At 34.1% G+C, this 17,492-nt stretch overlaps 1 protein-coding gene across 8 annotated transcripts in view; it reads left to right on the top strand.

Moving 5' to 3' along the window:
• The window catches only part of LOC116165328 (potassium voltage-gated channel subfamily KQT member 5-like), a 345,213-nt gene extending 330,435 nt beyond the window's left edge, over positions 1-14,778 (top strand). For 3 of the 8 annotated variants that reach the window (XM_031479669.1, XM_031479668.1, XM_031479670.1), the window contains exons 11-18: positions 10,671-10,834; positions 10,884-10,976; positions 11,030-11,115; positions 11,163-11,290; positions 12,617-12,713; positions 12,765-13,057; positions 13,104-13,270; positions 13,676-14,778. In XM_031479669.1, the coding sequence (XP_031335529.1) occupies positions 10,671-10,834; positions 10,884-10,976; positions 11,030-11,115; positions 11,163-11,290; positions 12,617-12,713; positions 12,765-13,057; positions 13,104-13,270; positions 13,676-13,860 (1,213 nt within the window). In that variant the 3' untranslated portion in view covers positions 13,861-14,778. Of the gene's footprint in view, positions 1-10,670; positions 10,835-10,883; positions 10,977-11,029; positions 11,116-11,162; positions 11,291-12,616; positions 12,714-12,764; positions 13,058-13,103; positions 13,271-13,341; positions 13,400-13,675 lie in introns of all 8 variants that reach the window. The other 5 variants (XM_031479671.1, XM_031479673.1, XM_031479674.1 and 2 more) reach the window with 4 other exon arrangements.
• The last annotated feature ends 2,714 nt before the right edge of the window (positions 14,779-17,492 follow it).

Genomic DNA, 17,492 nt, shown 5'->3' with positions numbered 1-17,492 from the left:
TTTAATTCGAGAATTCTAAAATTGTCGACGTTCACAGAGATTTTCTCTATACCTATTTGTCTCTTACTGAAATCGATGAGGCATCTCTGTGTTTGATATTGATGATATAATTTACCATTCCGCACGTGTTTATGATTAACTGTAGTCGAAATTGCGCAACAATCAAAATTCTCTCCAGTGCACAACACTTCATTACCGATTATATCACATTTAATGAACCTGTAATGAGTAAATGTGTTATACATGCTAATAATGTGCCATTATTCGAAATAGGATGTATGCTGTAGGTAGATATTTACAGTATTAGCTTTTATTGCTCAAATACAAGTGATATCATTGATCTTATTGTTAGATGTAACTATACTAACTAGATCGATAGGGTACAGTTCTCTGAACAGAAAACCCACTCTGTCCATTTCTGTCAACCCATTGTTGCACCTCAAAAATTATGACACCTATGATGCGTCGACTTAAATTTTTGTGGAATTATATTGAAGAATGCCAAAAGTGTTTAAGCTTAATAAAAGTCTTGACATACCACATGGGGAGCAGATACCATATGCCTAATGCGTATCGGTCACTCATACTCTCTCCAATTAACTATGGATGTATACGTATAGTATACTCTAAAGCCTGCTGCAAATGCAAACCATAGATGGAATCCGTAATATAGGTATGCGGTATTGTATTGGAGCATTTCCAACCAGTCCAATTCAAAGCCTAGATTGTGAGACCGGTTTGGAACCTCTAGATATCCGCAGAAAAAAGCTTGCCACTATCTACATAGTTGGAGTTAGGGTTAACTCTGGTCACCCAAATAATGCAATTGCTTTAGAAATGAAAATCGGTACGAGAATAGACCAACGATAACGAATTGCCAGCTTTGTAACGCCATGAATTATCTTTATTATGTGGAACGTGTCTGTGCACTTACACTCGTCAACAATTAATAAACAAATATATAATATATAAAAACATGCCAATTTGAATTATAGATATATAAAAATATAAATGTACATATAAAACGACATTACATTACGCAAAGACGAAAAATCACAAAACATAAACAAATTTTTAATATTTTAATTGTAAGCGGAATTTATTTTCTGTTGCCTCGGGAAGAATTTAGAATAAATAAATTGTACCTGTATTGGTACCGGTAACACAGTAAATATTATCCTTCTTCATTTACCACCTAATTGAAATATGAGATTTGCTTTTTCAAATTTGGTTGGGACCTAAGCAGAAAGTGAGGAATGGAGAATTTGGCACCACGCATTGATCGTTGGGCGTTTGGGATGCAGTTCCGCATATTTGGAGTGCGTTTCTCAGCGGAGGTAGAATATGTTTTTTTTAATTACACTGAGTAAATTGCTCCAGCGCGTTGTGAATAAAAGTTTTGACGTACTATGATCATATATCACCACCAAAAGCTATGTATTTAAATGGTCTCCTCCGTTAACTATGTGTACTTAGATTTGAAAAAGTTGGCGTAAAAGTAGGATAATGGTCACCGATGTCCTCATAATGTCTGAAGGTTTGTTTTGAGTCGCGCAGTAGAAGATGGCGTCCATTTTTTGCCGCAGCCGGATGTGCCTGTAATTAATTAATCGTTGGACTTGAAATTCTGCGAAACAAAACTATCTCTACTCTAAACCTTATCCAGAAAGGTGACTTTTTAGGCATATGTTGTACATACGTGCAGTGCATATGCATATTGAAAGTATATCATAAATTAGCTGTTTGGAGGTAGGATCATCTTGTTTGGTTTTCTTCTTTCAGAATTTTTGCCGCTAGACTAACCATTCAGACTATTTTTCTCCACTTAAATTGTGATCGGCGCAGGACCTTCGATTTAGTAACTTGTATGAAGGATTTGGCGAGTTTCATATTTATCATCGTAAACTATTAACCCCCCCAATGGTTTTTTCTGGGTCTCTCCACAAGATTCCTGTCTCTACTAAGCTTTTATAGATTTTCCGGCTGCGTAAGGTTTTAACAAACTTATTTTATTGATATCTATACTCTAGTTCTCAACACATATATAAGCCCCATGCAAGCAGCGATGCTGAATGGACCTTATGTGCGAACAAGAAGTTAATTAACTGATGCGGATGCTTTTAAAAGAAATTGTAAATTCAACTGCAAAAAAGCCGACATTATTTAAAACTTATAATTGCACAATACGTCTTTTATGCAATTAGAGCAAATACATTTTAAATTTTCGTTGGAACTCTTTTTTGCAATTATATTAAAAGTTTAGATCACTTATCTAAATTAGTTTTTATGAATGTAAACGATAAAGAACAATTGTAGTGGCGACATTTTAGGGTGGGAAACTACACCAATTACAACTGTATTATATTTGAAAATCAGAATGTGACCGGATTTTATATCAGGACTAATACGAAATGGAAACTCGCGTCGGAAGTACCAATTTCCTTTAGAATATCATTTCTTCCTCATAGAGGATTTGGCCATAAGGTATCAAGGTATTATCGTCTCTCGTGCATTCACTTCATTGTCCTTCTTACAGCTACTGGCTTTTCATGTTCCTGTGTAGAAAATTATTTTTTGCGAATTGACTTAGTTAAAAACACGAAAAATTAAATTGAGGAGGTTTCGCAAGGATGGAATCATGAGAAAATAAGAAATCGATACCAAATACGTTCTCGATTATAATGAGGAAATGCGAAAGTCAAGGCATAACACGTATTCGACGTTCCAAATAAATTAGATTTCAAGTGTCCAATCTTTTAGGTTCGTTTCTTACCCTATGCATCGATTACAGTATTAATTAATTATTTGAAACGTGCGATTGACGAAAAAAACATCTACATCGAAACATGATTAGCAAGCGCTTTTCTCCGTAAACTTTTTGCTTGCCGATATTTACTAAAATGACTACCCGTTTAAAAGTTATTATGTAAATAAGAAATGTTCTGCAATTGACAGGTCAGTCAGAAATTCGATACCAATAAATTTGTGCGTTCATTGGTGCCACTGTTTGAAGTACAATTCAAATATTATGGTATAACTGTCGTGAGATACGGAGTCCTCCAGATTTCGGGGGTCAACAATCAACTTGAACTGGTAATACCGTCAGAAGAATGACAGAGTGAGCTTAGAATTTAGTTGTCGATCCTTTAGGCATCTGTAGAGGTCCTGTGATTATTGCACAATATTTTGTGAACATTTTGTGATCTCTGTCACGCTGAATATTTGTGCATGTCAAAATTCTACTTAAAATCAATTCGTAATTATAATTATTGATCTAAGACCGAGTAAAACTAAGATATAGAAACCATAATTTACAAAAAGCAAAATTGTTAATGATTTCATTATACAGGATTCCTATTGAATGCTGCAACTAGGTATCTACTTTCACTTCTGATTACCTTCAATCAAAAATATCTAAGGGAGGCAAGAGAGTGGACCATTAGAAAAAAGAAAATAAATTCTTCAAAGACTAGTAACTTGACCACAGCCGAAAATTGCTACGACTTTATACTACACAACTTGGATCACGACATTTCCCAAAATATGTCCATTTTACGGTCTCTGCGACTCTTTCACAGTCCATCATTACAGATCATTGAATTTAATCAGTCGTACATCACTGACATATTTTTCATACAAAGGCATCTTTAACGTATTAGAAAATACCTGTCTATCAAAGCATATTTTTGAATTGAGTTGACTTCAAAATTTATTAATTGTATACAACATAGCGACTTGCTCATTTCCGAACAAGTAACATGTCAATACGTACGTAAAATTTTCTTTTTCCGTTTTATTAACAATTTTAACTCTGTTTTTTTACTTCCAATTCCCAAACAGTCTCGCGATCCACATGGAGGTATAATATTCGTATATCCATATCTTTTTTATCGTTTATATTTAAAACCTACGAACGTTTAATAAAGACACGACTAGGAAAAGAACCTCCCTAATGGCCAGTTCGGTTTCCGCGAGGGATTTGGCGCCATGAAACCGTTAGCTAGCACTGTAGTCGTGCTCAAAAGAAGAGCTATTTCCATACATACATAAAAGACGTTTATAATAACCGAAAGCATCAACGTCGTTATCAAAAAAACCTATTTATTACTTTGAGTACTCCTTCACATACAGAGTTAAAACCTGGAGATAGAAATGCATTTCTTAGGAATTACAGTAATAGAATAATCGTGCCAAAGGTGTCGTTTGGGCCTTCCGCAAGGTTCGGTATTGAGTTTATATACATTCGCAGTTTGACCATCGAGTTAAGGTAATTCAGTACCTAGATGATATATGTCTCTGTGTCCAGCACCACGACTTAAGTTGAACGAAACGCTGAAGTGGGCTGTATTACAATTATCGAAATTGATTTCAGATAACAGTTTTGAACCGTCGCGTCAGTAGAAAAATCATCGGTTATGTTCCTTTCTAGCAACATGAACCGCATAAAGCTCAACTTAATCAATTTTAGACCAGTGAAAATCTTCAAGCATCTCGGAATGATAGATAATAAACTTAGATGGGCAAATCGCATCGAATATACAACTAAAAGAAGCGAAACATGCCTTGCCTTAACATTTTTAATTAAGAGGCATCATCAAAAATATTTGATTCGTAAAATCTATCGTCTAACAGTGATATAGATCTAACAGCAACATATTTTAATCGCCTTCTTTAGCGTTCAGAACCTTCATCACAACACAACAAATTGGTAGAAAAATCGATTGGATGATGTGTCACTTTCGCCAATTTCTCCTAACGAAATAGGTTTAAATGGTTTAGCCATCTACCCTTCAGTGTTGCAACGTATGCAGTATAGTGAAGTAATGCCAGTTGCTCCCGTTGGCGTCGGCTCATTGGTACGTGTGTTTTATACATTCTTGTTCTGATGAAGCTCCTTACGAAAGTGGGCGACACGTTAACTTTCCTCCACCAACCTTAAACGAGGTAGTGTTGGCATCATCTCGTACCGACAGCTCTTCAACTATGAAGTCTCTGTTGAATTTGCGATTCAAAGGTCAAAACTTTGAGAGCAAAATATACCCAAAATTATTCTTTATACATAAATTTGGAGGTGTAAAAGCTTTCAAACGCATTAAACGCATTATCTTGATGCCGAAAGAGTACAATCATATGTACATTTGATAACTGCGTGTGTTTTATTCAAAGATATTATATTCTTTTTCTGGAGCCACATGTATTTTGCTCAAAACATGTCAAAATTGTTATTCACGCACCAAGATCCTTGAGAAAAAGACTAAGAACATTATCTCTATACCTACCCAAGACATGAATTTATGCTTTTTGTTGACTATATGTATCTTACAAGGTTAAAATAAATGGTCGTCAAAAAGTGATGGTAATACTGAGGATCCTGCGATATTTCGTTGTATCTGTTTATTAGATTAAAGCTCGGGCCTGGTAAATAGCCTGCATAACATTCTGCAAAATGCCAATGCGTTTTCGAAGTAGCTTTCTTCAACCACCATATTTTCTCATGCGAACTGAACGAAGATCAAAACGATAAATGAAGTGCGAAGCTGAATAAAACAAAAATCCCTCTTCCAACAAACATCATTTGTCTACTACGCAAACGCGTGTAGGAGATATGGACATCTAGTCCATTAAGTACTTTAAAGCTATAATGTGAGACAGTTGCCGTATATGGTATTTCCTGTGTTGTTTTTTCTGTTGTCTTTTTATATTGCTTTAGGGAGCAAAGGGAGTTTTTATAAAATGTTTTCGAAACTTTTTCCTTTGTAAAAGTCGCTCTGTACGACCCCTGGTCATGAAACCGTTTCCCCTTAGTTTCCTTTTAGTGTGTGACCGATTAGGCATACATGGGCTGCGTTCCCAAGCCATAAGAAAAAAACTAAAAGCAAACGGAAATTTCTACACCGAAGGCCTATGGTCCGACAATGGTCTCGCAATGAAACGTGCATTGATGAGATTGAGAAAAACCTGCATTGGGTGCATTCGATGGCTCAAATCTGAAACTATACTCGTCTAAACCGCGAACTTATTTAGGTAAAATAAGTATGAATATGCTTATGCATTATTGTATATACTTATCACAGCAATTAAAGAGCCGAACGCATAAATTGAAGTATGTTATTGTTTCCCGCTATTAATTTAAAGGTAATTCGTTTAGTTCGTATAGTATAGTACACGAGGGTATGTTTCCGCGATAGCTAAGTAACCTAGCATAAAACGTCCAATACGTAATTGAACCTCAAATTCAAATAAAGGTACATCAAACGACCAAAAGTATATATAAAATAAAGATTACCTAATGCCATAATGAACATGCTTTGTGTAAAAATAAATATTAAAAGTTGAGTTTCGAAGCTCTTTCTGGTAATAACGACGTGAGACCGGAGACATTCTTGTTTCAGTCTCGTGTCATATGCCGTAATAAAAGGCTTTTCCGTGTCAAATAAGTAGTTGCTGACAACCCCCTTACTTATATTCATTTGATATTAACCTGCGTTATACAAGTATTATTTGCGTCTCCGGTAAATACCTGCGACTCCTGCGAGTAATTACATTATTTTGCTATTTGTTACTATCAGTCTTTATTACAAATCTTACGTCATTATTCGTTATAACAGCATAACAGCATTTTTGGTCTTGTTCTGTTTATCTAATAATGAATTTCGTAGATGTGTGAACCGCTATTCATTCATGGCAAAGCACAGACAGAATTAGTACGAGTATTACCTACTAAACCACTAAGAAGTGGAATTTTGTATTTTGACCAAAGCCATGAAAAGATTTGTAATTATATATACATATAATTGCTAGTGAGCTAGAATTGTAGTGAATTTCGCGCGATTACAAAACAGAGCTTCTGAGCTTTCGTTATTAAACAATTATGATTTAGTAAGAGCAGATCCAGACTTTCCTATTGATGAAGCAATATATAACCGCTTGATTAAAAAGTCGGACGAAGTATCTTATTAAAACGCTACGTAAATGCTAAGGTTATATATTTGAGAACACTGCCACGTTTTCTTACGTTGGTAGGTATACTGAGATTTATAATTTTGTTTTATTATTGTACAAAGTTTAATTTGTAGAGGACAAAACGGCTTTTAATAACAAAGTAATAAAGAACTGATTCACGAAAGTAGAGCACCTTTAAAATTTCTTTTATAACTTCTTGTAGAGAAAAATTTGGTAACAACCACATATTTCGTTTATTACGCAAGACATAATTTGTAAAAATTCATTGCTCCAATGTTTTTTTTAAGAATTCACAAAATTTGAAAGCAACAGGCTCGCGGCGTAATACTATCCCCTATATTTGTCTACTCAATATGGAGAAAGTGGAATACCTAAATGCTTCCAATAGAGTCGCTTCTATGATTGAAATTAATGCCAACACCACCTAGAATTTCATAGCAGGTAGCAAGACAGTATACAAACTGTTCTTCGTGCGTTTTTCATTTGTATACTACACAAAATGAGGCGCAATTTCTCATATCCCCCATGTAAAGTGCGTGAACTCGTAATACCTCGGACTATTTTATTACCACGATTGGAGAATACGCAAAACTGTAGGAAACACTACTATTAAACTGAATGGAACTTAATGGAATCTTGCGCAAGAATATTCCTCATTTATATGATTGTAGGAAGTAAAGGGAATATAACTTTCTTCGCACCCTCATTGAATCTATTTTGACCACCTAGTATTGCCTACAAATCGAAAATAAAACTCCAGTTACTTGTAAAACAACGCTCCCAAAATCACTTATTCTGATTGCAAAGTTATTCCTAAAAATGTAGTGTCTTTAGAGTCTTTTCACACTACAAATATTAATTACATCAGGTAGGTACCACTTAAATTTGAATAGGTACATTGATTTGAAGAGCACACACAATGTTCTCGTTAAGGAGGAGTTTGTTGGCACGAAAACAGTTTGTTACTACTCAACTACTACTGACGAAAAAATCTTAAGTTACGATACCTCACTTGATAGCTCTTTGGAAGGTTTATTAAACATGCTTTTCACTGGCCGTAAAAAAAGTAGAATGAACTCAAAAACTAACCTCAATTTTTCTTTCTTTCATCTGGTTCTTTGTTTATTTTAAAAAATAGCTTATTGTGTGCAGCTAATATTTAAAAATACGTCATTAGGATTCCCTCTAACTTTTACAGCAACCACATTTATCATTTTATTCAAAAAATATAGTCACTGTAAGTTTTCGAAGGCCCACACTGTATATATGCAATTATATTCTGGATATCACTCTTAATTCGCTCTTTACGCTTCTGGAAACCCGTAGCGAAAATTGTCAGTTCATATATGACAAAAACAGTCATCTTGAATCACTACTTTCGGGACATAAATTAATTATTAATAATATAAATAAATTATCTGGGGCGTATGGAATACTCCCCAGGAAAAAGAGAACAAATAATGAATAATAATGAACTAGAACTAGAATGTTGTTGCTGGTTCAATTTACGTCAATTGATATGATTTTTTCGAATTTCGCAAAGATCAATTTTGAACTGGACATTTTCATAATTACGAATACGAAAATTGCTTTGAAAATTCGATTTTTTTGCACTGCACTCGCGTAAGGATAGGTAATACTCCTAAAGCTAAACATTGTTTATATTTGAACAATAGCTGCATAGATTCCCAACCTTTTTTGAAGCATCACCCCCTTAAAGAGCAAAAAAATAGCTATCGCCACCTAGGCATTCAATCATAGTCATAGTTACTAGTGATTGACTTTTCGGTACACTAACGTACACTGCTGATAATAGACATCTTAGAATCCTTCAAAACTAACATCCCACTGGAACTACTAGCATCCATTGTTGGTTTTCTGGAAACTTCACTAAATCATTGGTGGAGTCCCCAGCGCCCCAGTGTTAAGCTTAGGTCCTTAACTTATTACTTATATAGACGTGTACATGCCGTGCTTATTCGAAATGATTCGCTTTAATTAAAGTAGATACCTACATACTTACCTATTTTAATAATACTAAATTAATAAATACTTCAATAAAATTAATTTTCTACGTTCATAGTTACGTATCATGACCTTCCCTCTGTAGGTATGTACATTGTACCTATTCAACGATTCCGACTTCCCGATGAAGGATATTAAATGAGCAGGTTTCACACAAAGTATTTTCAGTTGAATACGATTTTCATGTGTATTGGAAGTTCACTAACACTTTTTTTAAATGGGATGCTCCAATTTTTGATTCATTTTTTAATCTATTAGTTTTTATCAAATTTTGATTACATTTGATACAAGTGGCCATATTGATATTTATATAAAGCAAGCAAGGTCTTACCTAATGTGCAACGAGGTACCCTTATTTTTCAGTATAAAATCTATTGGCCAAAAGTGCAAGCTGTAAAAGAATCGAAGATTGGATTTGTCCATGTCCAGGTTACACAGCTTACACTTTATGGTTCACAACCTTAGGAAACAATGGCGCACGACGTAAAGAGGGCGGATTGATTAAATTAATTAACTATTTTCCACATTCCCGATAACTTCTTTAAATAAGATAAAAGCGGCAAGCTTTTCCGATGCAAATTTCATTTTAATGAACTAATGTCCCAACACTTCGCGTGTTTTCTTTTTCATCAATGACAAAAATGTGATCCTTTGCTTAACTTCGGAATTTCCATGAATCGAAGTACAAATATACCTATTGGAACTTTCATGTACAGCAATACGCTGGTCTTATTAAAGTTTTTAGGATGTCTTCTGCTGCAGATTTCTTGTGAAGGCACAACAAACTACTCGCGCTCGTTTTCAGAATGTTCCATTTGTATTGAATTTTGTAGCATTACGAATTCTCATTCATATCTAATAATGCCTAACTGCCATTTGTAGTCAAATATGAAGCTCGAGCAATTTAAATCAAAGTCAAAGTACCTTACTACTGGTGCCAATAGAAAATACCCACTTAATCCTATTAATTGTTTCTCAGGGGATGTCAACGCATTAACAAAAGCTGTTGCCATTAGCACTATAAAAACTGAAAAGTGGCAAGTACATTATAGATAGAAAACGTAAACAATGAAGACACATTTCGATGCTGTTTGTTGTATTTTGTTTTTTTATTATTTGATTTCTCGTGGCAGTTAAGCAAGGCTATAAAACACAATCTTGAGAAGGAAAAATATCGGAAGAGAATTTTAAGACTACGTACGAGCAACCTCAAGATACAGAAACGTGCAGTAAGAATCTCCAGAGATAAATTTAAATAAAATTGTAAAAACTTTCTTCTCCTCGCAACGTTATAGAAATCACACGTCAGGATATTCACGCTAATATTTTATTATTAAACTCAATCCGAAAGTGGAATTTTTAGTTTGCCCAAATTGAATTAGATCCTGCACTCGGCGCTGCTGCATAAATAGATAAATAACCTAAAAGAAAATCATTAAGGAACGCTGTAGAAGCTGCAATAATTTTTTTTATACCTACGGAAACTGCAATGTTTAGTACGACATGGTTTTATAAACTTTATGCCAAAATCGTCAAACTGCAATACCGTTTAGGATAATAATAAACATTACATAATCTATTTGAGGCTTTTATAGATAAATGCATTATTTTTTGTTGGCAATAAGGAAAACCGCATCATTCTGACACGCGATCTATTTTTATATACCGATTGAAATTTTTAGGAGAGTATCTAGCAGCTTCAAACATAACGCTTCATTTGTGAGTCGTTTACCAACAATTAGGCGGCACAAAAGCACCTCCTTGCATTCGCCATCTCTACAGAAGACCCCATTAAGAAGCGGATGCAAAAGTTTTGTTGATGTGCACACATCAAACGAAAATTTAGGTATGCAAATTTTAGTATTACTTCATCTAGTGTTGAGAATTCATATTAGGAACGGGCCCCTCTAATGGTGCACGTAACATAAATGCAAGCCATAGTGAAGACTCTGTAACTGAAGCTACTCCATCCAAGAAAAATTCAGATGGTTTGTACCACAATTGTATAATATTGAGTATCTTCTTGGGTTTATAATTTCAGATGAAGACGATGAGCAGCAGCACCAACAACAACGCTTAGTTCAATTAACTAGTCAGCACAAAGCTGCTGTTAGAGCTATTAGAAAGGTAATCTCTAGACATCATTTTGAAATTTTAATTATGGAATGTTGCAGATGAAATATTTTGTTGCCAGAAGAAAGTTTAAAGAAGCTTTAAAACCATATGACGTTAAAGATGTTATCGAACAATATTCTGCAGGTCATGTAGATCTTCTAGGCAGAGTAAAAAATGTACAAACTAGGTAAGCAATCGAGAGAGCTTGTTAAAATGGTGACGGTTCATTGTTGTCAAAGTTAAATGGGTGTAAGCAATGCATAATATACGCAATGTGCCCAAAAATAAAAAAAACAAGCAACTTCGCTAGTGAAAATATACTCAAATTCAGAATTTTCAATTCTAATTATAGGTTTCCTTGTAATATCTTAATAATTAAAAGAATTATCAAACAATAAAAACATACCTCAAATATAGGTTGCTTTACATAGAGTATTTGCATCATTTTACATTCTTGTGGGCTAGATTGATAACATACAAATTTAACAGCGCAAATATATTTACGATCTATAGAATGACATTTAGCGTTATTAATATGTAATGCCAGAAAATTAATTCAGTAATTTATGCGACACCAACCTATATAGAAATAGAATATTGTACTAATTAATAAATAATCACGCTTGAAAATTTCATTAATGTCATGATGTGCAACGCTATTTTTTTCATGTCATTGGTCACATTTAACATTCATTATTATTTAAATGTTAACGCGGAAGTATCCCAACGATCAATAGGTGGGTTTCCAAAGGCAAAAAACATAAGAAAATTATGTAACTAAACATAAATATTTATTAAACCGTACACTAATATTTAGTAAATAAGCAGGTACAATTTATACAAAGTCCATGTTTCCAGCATGGAAGGCATATAAACGCAAGGATGATCTGAAATTCCTAATCGTGTAAAGATAACGATATTTGGCATTCTTGTTAATAAATGGGTTTTCTGTGTTGACGTATAGATATTTTTAACCATATTTTGCATTCACATATCACAACCTTTTTGTGGGACATTTTATGAATGGGAATGGGATTAGTATGACTAAGAAGGGGAGATTTTAAAGAGCCCAGAGTCAGACATCGACAAGGTTGTGCCTTCTTATCCTCTAAAATTGGACAAGGACACAAAGGAAAAATTGAGTTCCATTAAGGTACCTACTTATTAAAACGATTTATTTTTATTTTTAGTGTGTTTTACGCAAAACACAAAATCTGTACACCAAAAAATGCTCTTGAAACATTACGAAGGAGATTGCTGCAATTCAACCAGAAATATGTTATAATCCTGTGTCAAATTTGAAGGAATGATGTCAAAAAGTTGATTCAGAAGTCGAATTTCTTTCACATCCTGATGTTAGCTCAATTTTTAAAAATACATAATAAACTGAAATAAATTTCTTTTGTATTATAACATTATACTTCTTAAAAAAGTCAGATCGCGAGTCTATAAGTTTAGCGCTTGTATACAAATAAATATTAAATCAAAATGTATATTAAACATTTATTTGTAGGTTAGATCAAATATTAGGAAAGCAGGGTTCCAAAGCAAAAGACGTGTACGCTTCAAAAATCAGTTTAGCTTCGAGGGTTGTTAAAGTTGAACGTCAGGTAAGTTTTTCTAAAAGCTGAAAGTTTTGCTTAACAATAACTTAATTGAAGGTGGACGATATAGAAACGAAATTAGATCAACTGATGGAGCTTTACGTGGAAGATCGTAAACGATTTTTGGCTTTGCCCGTTGTTTCCGAAACGGCTGAAAAAACTGTTCCTTCTAAGCTCACCCCGCCTATACTCAAACCGAAGCCAATTCTTCTAGAAAAATTGTCTTCTGAACCACCGTCGCCTACAACGAAAACATTTAATGAACCGGTTTCGGTGTCCGTTACCAGAAGGCCAATGTATCGCGGATTCTCTGATCTTGGAAACCGCATAAAGAAGCGAGTAACTTTAAGGTTAGTATATAGAAATAAATATGCATTGCAGCTTTTTATGTTTTAGTTCCCCGTATGATGGTGAGGTTGTAATTGTGGTACCAGCTTTGGATCAATCTCCATCTCCAATTCCATATAGTAGCAGTTCTGCCGGCCCTATGGACAGTAGAAGCATTACTGTTGATCCAATGGAAGGGGAAACCGGAAGCCCAAAAATGACTACCGAAAGTTCAGGTAATTTGGATCCCATTATTCCTACAGCAGTTTTCAACGGTCTTATACAAAAGATGCATATTATTTTGCAGCTTCTTATGACAGTTACTCGTCATCTACTTCCTTATAGAGATTGCGGGCATAATCTTAGTGAGTTTCCCGCACTTGTGTCATCGATTTTAAATGTATTAATGTGAATGATGTCATGTAAAAGGACGTGGAATGTGCATGTTCTCGTGAATTTATCGGTGATAAGAGTGAATCCTGGACTGTTCTTCCAAAACATTGCTTTCTGATAATTACCTCTTGAGACTTCTTCCCCGTACTTTAACTTTTACCAAGTGCTATGCATTATTCGAATTTGTAACTTCAGCATGCAGTTCCACTCTTTTATAGAGTGGGTGACTAATACGTACCATATTTCAGAGTTTCCTTATTCAAGAGGAGAAGTGCCCGAAGAAGAAGCCTTTACGAACCTTACTCCTGCCGAAATTCTGATCACGCATGATTTTAGTGACGACGCCCATTTAACTACACAAGATGCAACAGTAACAGACTTGCATTTGCTTAGGCCTAGAACTACTACTGAAAAAGAAAGCGATAGATGTTGATGATCAATAAAATACTTTTTAATATATATAATATTGTTTTTATAAATAGGGCTTCGTCTAGAAGCGATAAATATTTTAAACGTGATAACGATCTTTTTATTTGTTTTATTGTGTACAGCGAGGAAAGGGAGAGAGATTATTTAAACTTAAACTAAATCGTTTAGACCAATTGCCTATCAAGGTGACCTTGGCTAGATTCATTGCGCTTATTGATCCCCTGAACAAAAAAAGCTTTAAATATACAGACTGTAACGAACTTCGCGCCCACGAGCAATGGGGGCTTAATTGTGAGACAAAACTGACCAGAAAACCCTATCAGACAAATACTTTTCCAGATACGGGGTTGCAAAACAAATGAGAAAAAAAATGAAGAATTTTTTTTTTTAGTTTAGTTAATAAATAATAGCCGTTCAAAACTATTTGCTGCTTAAAATGCTTAGAACTATTTTAATTAATAACTAATCAATAAACGGTCTGTACTGGTATAACCCTACTGCTTGCCCTGCTCGATTATTGCAAGCGACATTAACATATCAACATATTCTCTCTATTCGAATAAATGTTGCTGCCATTATTCGTCATTAAAACAAAAGAAAACACCGTCAAAAGATCAACTGCACCCTTATGCTACTTATCAAAGTAGGCGACTAACAAATTTTGACAAACGTGTAACAAGCCATCGCAAAATCTTCGTATCTTGAAAAGTATTTTGTCTGATCGCAAAAAATGTAATAAGGTTTTGTATTCAGTTTTGTTTCAGAAATAATTCTCCATTGTCCGTGGGTGCGAAGTTTTTAACACCCTGTATAATTTTTTGTCAATTCCTATAATTAGATCGATTAGCTATATCACGGTAAGAATATTTTAAAAATTGTTTAATATTGTTAAAATGTATATAATATTGAATTCTGTAGTAATTAGATAGATAGCTCTTACCAATATAAAATTGTATACAATAAAAAGTTGGTATAGTTTGCCTTATAAGCAACATTGTTGATATATTCATTGCTAGTTTATCGATTAGTTTTTATATAATCCAATTAACTATTAAAAATTAGCCTTATGCAAAAGGGGGACCTAGAATTTTATAAATTATACCTATATTAACTTTGCATGAATAATGTTACTGCAAGTAACAAAAATTGAAAACTGCAACAATTTGTAATTTATCGGTCGCTTCCGTCCTTTATTTTCACCTACATATTGATTTCAGTGAGCTACATACGTAACCTATAGTGCAATCCATAGGTGGATACATGCATACTGCTTATTTTCAGATCTGTCAATTTTTCTACAGACCCATGGAATAAGTTTATTGTGCACGCCTACACATAGTTCCTTTAATCAAGATGTTCATATACGGACAGTTTAAGATTATTATTTACGGCAGCTTGTCATTCTATGGATTGCACGTTATAGAAGTACAGTATTAGCACTAGGTTTTGTCAGTTCTAAATTATAATTTTATTTGCAAGGTGAGCAACTAGACCTACTGCATGTGTACCTACACAAATTTGGACTGTATTCTAACCGTAGCCACAAATGATACGAATATTTTTACACACGTACACACACATGTAAATCGAAATAGTCAATCGTTGAAATTTTTACACGCGGATTAAATAAAATTCCCATTAATAATATTACATATAACACAAGAATGCAGTGACTGCGATTGTCCTAATACTAAACCTGTCTTCCAATAAAATAATAACGTTTACGGAAATGGTTAAACATTTACAACGTAAGTATAGTTGTAGCAGAATTAGGGGATTTAGCTTATTGAATCTGTTAAAAAAATATGTTAAGCACAATTATTACTTTAAGGTCTCACTTATTTTACAAATCGCATTTTAGTAACATTTTGAAAATTTCAAATTAGCTTTAGAAAGGTTTGAAATTCGGTTTAAAACATGCCACAAACGTAATTGGTTTACACAACACACCGTTCTTACAAAAAAATATCTACTTGGGTATACTGACAAGCACTATCGACTGCATATTTTAAACCACAACATATCCTGATATTTTGTTGCATCTTACCTACAATAAACAACCTGACGTTCGCCTAAATTTCAAACTTAGAGATATCATCATCAGAAGGCGACGTGGAGCATCCAGATTTACAAAAATGTATATCTTTGTAAAGAATCCATAAATATATATCAATGTATTTCCCGGAGACACCTACTGTACGTAATATATTCGTGGATTTTTATTCATAAACAATTTGTTAAACGTTTAAGTCACTATTTATTAATAGGGTTAGGACTTCACTCCAGTGATTCGCTGAAGACTAAGAACATGCACTTTAGAATTTAACAGGGTTCTCGATAATGGTTTGATGGTCAAATAGCATATTCTTAGTATTCATCGTAGCTGTTGATTTCACTTGTTTAAACTATGTTAAATTGGCGTTTATGACAACCACTCCTTATATACCTATCTGTAAAATAATCGTATTGTTGTTCCCGGCAATGTTTTGAGAAGTCACATACACATACTGTATATATAGCTACCACCATACCTATTAGGGTCAATCCGTAACCCCCTAAGAAATGAGTTTTATCTACAGCTTGCTGTTAACCAATATTTAGAAATATTTTGTATATTGAACAACGTAAAAACGTATTGGGCATCGAAATTTTTGATAAGCAAATGTAGTCTCAATGCATTTCCACCAAATGCTTCTTTATTAATTCGGTATCGGACTTTATTAATTGCCTTTATATTTTAGTCACCCGAAGTGCTCTGATGATAAGCAACCTTTTAACTATATATATGCTGTAGATTAAACAATAAAAAATGCGGTACAGACATCGGTCTCTCATTCGTCACTGCGTATATTGTTCTCATCCAGTTGTCTTATCACATACCTAAAGAGTTCTGCTTTTCTACTTGCATGAAAAACACTACATTTAATGTAAAACCTCATTTTTAATAAAATGCAAAGGACTCAAAATCTTGTTATTTATTTGATACAATTTGTCAACCTTCATAGTGTAGTAACACAAACAGTTAAACCGGGGAATGCGTGAATCTAGCTGTTTGCTTACTTGTTTCTTCGATTTCGATACTTCATTTTTCCCTCGGGTGGTTGTAGAAGTTATCTTTAACACGGGTGTTGAATTTAAGGTAAGTTAAAAGAGTCTTTATCTCATGACAGGCACAAAAAAGATAAACGAACTTCATGCCAGAAATGTTTCTAGGTACCTACCCAGTTGTATAAATTTTGCTTTGTGTAATCATAGCTATGGTTATGCCACTGTTAAGAAATTACCATCGAAATTATCATAGAACAGCTCTCGGGCCAGGAAGGTTCACAACGTTAATTTGCATCTTAATTTGTTTTGGATATCGACCAAGCACACTGTGTCAATAAACGCCCACTACGACTACTCTCTTTGAGGTTCAGTTAATTATTTAGTACCATTAAATACATGCTAAAGGCAATTACTGACAGAGTAAAACGTTATGGTAACATTGTCTCTTTGAATCTTGAATCAAGCAAAATCGACAGGCAATTCTACAGAATTTTAAATTACTTTAACTTTTGCTGCAGATTTTGTGTAATAAAAACTAGAAAAAGTTCCACTTCAGTTGTTGTTTATATATACAGCCGTACCTACTTT

Source organism: Photinus pyralis, unplaced genomic scaffold (genome assembly GCF_008802855.1).
Source record: "Photinus pyralis isolate 1611_PpyrPB1 unplaced genomic scaffold, Ppyr1.3 Ppyr1.4_LG3a, whole genome shotgun sequence".
Lineage (NCBI taxonomy): Eukaryota > Metazoa > Arthropoda > Insecta > Coleoptera > Lampyridae > Photinus > Photinus pyralis.
Note: the sequence above shows the minus strand (reverse complement) of the source record. Positions and strands in the feature narration are given on the sequence as shown.